Source organism: Chanos chanos, chromosome 9 (genome assembly GCF_902362185.1).
Source record: "Chanos chanos chromosome 9, fChaCha1.1, whole genome shotgun sequence".
Lineage (NCBI taxonomy): Eukaryota > Metazoa > Chordata > Actinopteri > Gonorynchiformes > Chanidae > Chanos > Chanos chanos.
Window position 1 is genome coordinate 19,473,733 of NC_044503.1, and position 7,216 is coordinate 19,480,948.

Below are 7,216 nucleotides of genomic sequence, written 5' to 3' on the forward strand. Positions count from 1 at the left end.
TTTTTTCTAGAGATCATTTTCCAGGACTTTTCCAGGACATTTTCAGTGACGATCTAAGAGGTGTAACAGACAGTGATTGCACTACACACTAATTTGTTCCTGTCTGTGGAAATCTGATTTAAAAGACATGCAGTCTATGGCTATAACTTATCTATGACATTATCTGTTACATGCTTAGAAATTATGACAAATTGATCATAGAATAATGCAAACACACCTGTAGATTTACAGCACTTTATTAGTATAATGAAGTCACAGTGATGGTTTGGGCAACTCTCACCTCAGCCTTCTCTTTTCTCTCTCAATTTCTCTAAAAGATAAAAATTAGGTAAGAATTAAGTAAAACATAAAGAGCCAGCAAAAGTATGTGGTACCTCTTACTGTTTTTTTTTTATTTTTTTATTTCTTGCCTTTTTAAATGCTCTGTTTTAATATTGTTATTATATTTTTATTTTTTATAGTATTCCATCATTGTATTTTGTTTTGCTTCCTTTGAAAAGACCTTTGTGTTCTATGCATGGCAAGTGCTATGTAAATAAAATTTATCATTATCATTATTACCAGTGTATAACCTGAATCCCTTTTTTCTTAGGAATTATATTAAGAACTGCTGCCTGAACACCACTAACTGAATAGCCTGAACACCAATAACATAAATAGTAGCCTACAATTTTGCCTACCGACAAATCTAGACTGAACTTTACATTCCTAAATGTATGATTCAAAGTTAGAGTCCAGTTTGCTAGGATTAACTGCCACTGACTCTTATCAGTATTTAGCCGGTGTTTGACTTACATACACTTGGGCTCCCATTCATTGTTTTGATCCCAGTTTCTCATTCAACTCTCTAAACAATGTCCAACAAACATTTGAAACCACTGCTCCTAGCCAGAGTTTAATCACAAACCTTAAACCTTTGCAGACAAAACAAGCTGGCAAGCATGTCAACTTTGGCAACCGAACCAAACATGCTAACCAATTTAATATTATTCAACCTTTAAAAAAAGTTGGGAAAAAAGCAATGTTAATCTATAAACCTAATAAAAATATCACAGTCACCAGCTAGCAGTGACTAATATTTACATTTGAAGGATAATGTAACTGACGTTATTTGGAGTTTCGGCCTCTTAAATTGTAATGCCATCCAACCTGCATGTGCTCCCATGTGACATGACTTGGGGGTGTGTTCACAGCGTTGCCACAACATAACCAAGAGTAGCCTGTTCCAAATACTCACATCCATCATTTGAACGTTAATATGATCCTGAACATAACTTAGCCATTTCAGATGCCGAAGTTATCTGTTATGGGAGCTCTGATAGATAGCCTGGTAGTTCATTCTCAGCTAAAGGAAAATAGTAGAATGTTGAAATAATTTTCCAGGACAACACAAGATTTTCCTGGACATTTTACATTTTCTCTCACGTTCCATGTGTTTTCCATGACTGGAAAATTGGTCAACTGTTTTCCAGGTCTTCCAGGAAGAGTGGTAACCCTGATAACTGTTTGTCTTTGTACAAAATCTTCCTTAAAAATCTTTATCTTCACACTACCACAACACTACCATACCACTACCATGACACTACCATGACACTACCATGACACTATCATGATACTACCATTGTCACAACCATGTTACTACCATAACACTACCATGTCAGTGTCACTGCTGTGTTGAGAATGGTCTGACACACAAATAATCTTCAGTAAATATTATTATAATATTATTATCCATAGCATCCAGTAAACCTCATAATGTGTCCAGTGGGTGTCTGTCAGGTGTTTAGAGCTATGCAGTATTGAAGGAAGGTTATCAGTTGAGTGTCCTATTGAGACTGAAATGTCTACTAAAGTTTTGGAGAGTTTGGTACCATGAATCCAAATGTTAAAATTTCTGAAACTCTGTAACTTCTACCTGAGGGAGAGTCCTTTTCACACTGTAATACAGTATATGTTACAGTTGACACGACACTAATTTAAATCAAACATTTTACATCTGCCTCACAGACCAGATCACATTACATATCTATAAATATCAAACTGTTTTTCTGAATCTGTTTATGTGAACTGGGTCTGTTGTAAACTACAACTGCCAAACAAAATAATGAAAAAATGACCATTTTTACATTACTTCAAATTTATAAAGGCAAACTAAGCCTTACAACAATGGAGGAATGAATGATCATGTTAAATAAGCTGCAAAAGTCATGGAAGTTCTGAGATCGGAAAGGCATCACACATACTGTTCAGAAACATATTTAAACAGAAGTAAAGAACAGGTCGATCTGGGCTTTTGTAAACTCATTTCTGATGCCAGTTTTGGCTTTCAGAAAAGGTAATTTAATTCAAATAAAATCTACATGATGACAGCATTTACCATAATGTACATGGACCACACCGAAGAGTCTGATATGTTTCTTTTTACTTAATTTATTCAATCTCATTTTCCAGGAATAAGTCAATGCTAAATGGAGATGTTTAAATAAGGAAGTTAAACAGAATGAGACAGAACATCCAAGATGGGAAAAAATGTAGGTGCAACTATGCTCAATATTTAATGTCAGACAGAAAAAGAGTCAGTTCTACTGCCTTCGGTCTCTGGATTCTATCCATGTGCTGTTTTGTTGAGAGATGCATCTGGATTTTCAGTGTTGGAAAAAAGATTTCCACATGGTGTAAATAAATAAAGTAAAAAGCTGATAGGAAGTTCACTTCTGTTTTTACTTCTTCTTCATCTCCTTATATCCAAAATTTCACACTTGGGACATTTTCCTGCAAAAACAATTAGATTCATTTTTGGAAACAATTTTTTCAGAATTACATTAATTTAAGTTACACAGTGCTCACTAAACCTCTATTTAAAAACAACAGACACTGAAAAAGACTGACCTTTGATTGGCGGAAAAATTACATCATTCCTCCAAACCTAACCTAAATATACTTCTGAAGCCACACTTTGGTCGTCTTTTGCATGAAATTGCAAACTTGCAGTCTGCACAGGAACTGGGGCTGAGGAAACCACTTCCTGATTCTAAACACAACAGACATGTTCTGTCCTGACCAGACATTTCACCAATCCTACTCAGCTTTGACCGTTCAAAAATAATCATCATACAGAGGGAGAAAACCTTGTAAGTTTTCATTTCTAGGGAAACACAGTGAATGTTCTGTGTCAGCTACAGAGTGAGGCATTCCTCTGCACTTCCTGTACTACCCACTGCTGCTCTGCCACACTTCCTGTCAATACATAGAGACCCTGCATGCCGCCAGCGCTGCCTAGTCACACTTCCTCCGGAGCAGGCCGGATACAGACGCTGCTCCCAGAGATTAAAATAATCCAAATGCACATCTGTGGTTTTAATATCAGTTATTAAAAGACACTTCTTGTTCAATATGTCTTGTCATCTCAGAGAACTTAGAAACTGGAACTTTCTTTTTCTAACACAAGACAATAGGCAAAAATAGATGCAAGAAACTTACATTTCTTTCCATTTCAACATTCATTTAATCAGTTTCAAGACTTTGGTGCAAGAACTCAGATGAAAATAATCAAATGATATATTTTATGAATGTTAATACATGGTTTGCTATAGCTTCACCACAGTAATGACCAATGGTACCTTGTGTCTAGAGAAGAGCACAGGAGCGTGGGTCTCTGAATGGGTTACTGCCAGTTGGCACCCCAACCAGGAGGGCATCTTTACTGGCATTCTGAAGACAATACTGCTGGAGCTCAGCTGCGGCCTGCGACACCTGCGGAAAACACACAGTATCTCTCATCTGACACAACACACACACAACACCTCTCACCTGACACAATACACACAACATCTCTCATCTGACACAACACACACAACATCTCTCATCTGACACAGCATACACTGTAACCGTAACCGTGAATAATACGGAATCCTACAGATAATGTTTTTTCCTATACATACATACTTATGACAAAGTTTAATTTATAAATTAGGCACAATAAGAGATTAACAACAATAACTAATAATAAAATAGAACAATTATAATAATATACTCAGAACGGCGCGTAATTTAACGTTCATGAATAGCTAATTTCTGGAATTTTTCATTTAATATTTTTGAACAGCGGTTAACCGCGGGTAACTGAAACCGTGGAAAGCGAATCCCCGGATAAGGAGGGTTTACTGTAACTATATATAGTTATAACAGTAATTACATCTCTGCGTGGAATATTCTCCCAAACCTGCTTAAACAGTTCGTTTACCATCTTGCAATGGCCACCATGGTTTTTTTTTATAACTCCGTCGTGCATAGTAAAAGGTCAATACGTCATTACATATATGTCATACATATACGCATAATGAACGTGCGTGCAGTTCCAAGTGCAGAGGGCAATCCGATTGGGCGTTTACTTTCCTATCGAACGGATTATCAGAAACCTACACCACCTCTTTTAATTCGATTGAATTCACGATCGGGTTGGGGTATTTCAGTCTGATCGAGGTGTTTACACGAGGCGTTTTCATTCCGATTGAGCTTGAATCCGATTATTAACGGAATATTAGGCTCCATGTAAATGTACCTAATGACACTTATTTAACAGTCACTGTTTTCATTAGGAGTGGTGTCAACAGCTACTTTATGCTCCACTAAAAGACCGCCACGTCCTTATCATCATCATCATCATCACATTTCATTATTAGACCATTTCCCCATAGTTTTTTGAAACTGCCCAAATGATTGACACCAGAGTGTTTTTACTATGGAGGAGATCTGTGAGTGAAACAGTGCCTCAGTCATAGGTTTCATAAGGAGGGTTAGGGTTAGGGTCAGGGTTAGGGTTAGGGTTAGGGTTAGGGCTGTGATCTGGAGGCTGACTGGTATTCATTCGTCCATCTGATACCTTCTGTCTCTTCAATTCCTCTCTCACAGTGGCTCATTTTACTTTAAAATCATAAAAAAAAAATCATAATAATATTTTTGATAATTTAAGATTCCTGAATTCTAGATTTCACTAAAATCAGGGTGACTTTTAATTCAACAGAATACAGTGTACTTTTATACATTCTTTGAGTGACACTCCTGATTCTTACAGAATATCTAACATTGGTCGCACTGCAAATACCAGGGCTCTATTGACACAGTTACCTATAACCCGAATCATATGATCAAAATAAATAAACAGAGTGAGAACAAAAAAACGTAAAAACTAACATGCGCCACCCCTGTAGCATGGTCAGACAAATATGAATTGCCTCACATTTCAGATTCAAAATGTACCTTCACCCCGATATTCGTTAGTGAAATATAAGAAAGGCAGGATTCACTCACACGACAGAAGGGAGACGCTGTGTTATGCAACTCAAGAAAAAGCAAATGTGGACAACCACGCTTTTCCTTCTCATCGTCTCCCTTCTGACGGAAACAGGTATAGGTATGAACTTTTATACCTCCCTATAAAAAAATTAAACAACTTTTTTTCACCCTTATGTTCCGTAATCAGAGTGCGAATTATGCAATAACAATCGGAGGGTCAACTTTTTGTCCAGGTCTATATACCACAGGATATATAAATGTTTCGAACCCCCCCCCCCCCCCCCCCCCCCCCCAAGTCTTAATTAGGAGGGTCAGACCCCCTAGTCCCCCCGTAATTCGCACCCTGCTTGTAATGAGTTTAGGATGTTTTTATCTCTTGTGATAGCCCGTGGCCACCTCACACGCACAAAAGGAGCGACAGACACTGAAAACCGACGCGTAGCCTTACTTTAGCACAGCGCACATATTTTTAACGGCAAATGTGTGGTCACAGGGCGGAACGTTTGCTGCAGCAGGTTTTGTCCGATTAAACATCTCCTTTGACCATAACCGAACTGAATTATTTCTGCACTACGTTACCACGTTCCCTGCAATCATGACCCCACCCCCCCCCAACACACGCACATACACACACACACACACACACACACACACTTGTCCTCGGTATCCACGAGATTTGGCCCTTACTGTACGAGAGGGAGAAAAAACTGCAGATGAATATGCAAAGCAATATATTACATTTGTCCCCCGGTGTTTGTTTTAAACTCACTCTGTTTCCATAATGTGAATAAACAGGAGGTCTGCATGCAAATACGTGGCCGTACCAACAGAGTACAAAAGTAGGCTACTTTGGGAAACTCCGTTGTCAATACTAGGAAATGTCGCAATTAATATCAAGTAGGGAAAAGCCTTCAGCTTACCCGACGTTTTAATTATTACAACTAAAAAGTCAGATATCAGAGGAACAAGCGAGACTTACTTTACAAAGATGTTTATGTAAACTTATTTTGCTGAAAATGTAGAATAGCCTACTTCTCACAGTTTTCTCTTCAAACAGAGTGTTATAATTTACCTTGATTCGCTCTACGTTGGCTTCAAATTTCAGCTGCTCAACAATGCGGCGCATGCTTGTCAAATTAGAGTTAGACGACATGACATCGATCAAAATTAGCGCGGGCTGTGGACAAGCGCATCAGATGACTGACTAGTATGGTAGGACAGTTTGAGTGCCTGAGACGATCTGTTTAACACAGCGGAAGCATCCTAAAAGGCATGGGAGGTGCCCAAGGAAGAGGACCGATTCGCCGGGAGCAGCGGTGGAACGAACTGTCTCATGCGTATTGGGGACTTCATGTGGAACTGTTGTACTGGAGACAATGTACTAAGGGTAAACTTTTTTGCTCGTGAAAGTTAGTTCCGACACAGTACTCTGTACTTGGCTACCTTTTCCCCTTTATTTAATCTTGCATCTGACCTTTTCTCTTGCTTAAAAGTTTTTGGTAGTACACTCCGGGGAACTTACAGTAGCCTTACAAAGGGTGTCTCAAAGACGTAAAGGGATAGTATGTGCAGCAAATGTAGCCTATAAATGTTTACTGTGAGACCACTTTATTGTGTATTCAAATGGAACGTTGAGGTTAATTGGTAGTAATCTCAATCCTTGACAACCTGTGGTGCTTTATTGCTTTGATACACCTATTTTGAAACTACCGCATACACAGCTGGAAATGGACTGCGCGTAGCCCTCTGGCGGTCTCTTTCTTTATCGTGGAGCAGATAAGCTCGTATATGGAAGGTATTGTGCATTTTATGACTAGGGCATGAAACTTTCTCCAGCGTTTCTATAAACTATGAAGATTATTTTCAGACGTGGAGGCATTTCAGATTTGACCTCTGGGACTAGGCAGAGGGTGAACTAATT

At 38.5% G+C, this 7,216-nt stretch overlaps 1 protein-coding gene across 1 annotated transcript; it reads right to left on the minus strand.

Moving 5' to 3' along the window:
• Positions 1 to 2,438: 2,438 nt before the first annotated feature.
• gng10 (guanine nucleotide binding protein (G protein), gamma 10) lies at positions 2,439 to 6,502 on the minus strand. Its single transcript, XM_030783978.1, has 3 exons — positions 6,368 to 6,502; positions 3,621 to 3,753; positions 2,439 to 2,772 (listed from the first exon to the last, which is right to left on the minus strand). Exons 1-2 carry the CDS (start codon positions 6,446 to 6,448, stop codon positions 3,628 to 3,630), a joined length of 207 nt encoding a protein of 68 aa, XP_030639838.1. The 5' UTR covers positions 6,449 to 6,502; the 3' UTR covers positions 2,439 to 2,772; positions 3,621 to 3,627.
• Between the last annotated feature and the right edge of the window lie 714 nt (positions 6,503 to 7,216).

Excerpts from the sequence above, each read along its gene's own strand:
- gng10 (XM_030783978.1), bottom strand. The coding sequence starts at position 6,448 with ATGTCGTCTAACTCTAATTTGACAAGCATGCGCCGCATTGTTGAGCAG. Across the intron at positions 3,754-6,367 it reads CCAACGTAGAGCGAATCAAG|GTGTCGCAGGCCGCAGCTGA; the intron begins GTAAATTATAAC and ends TGTTTTCCGCAG.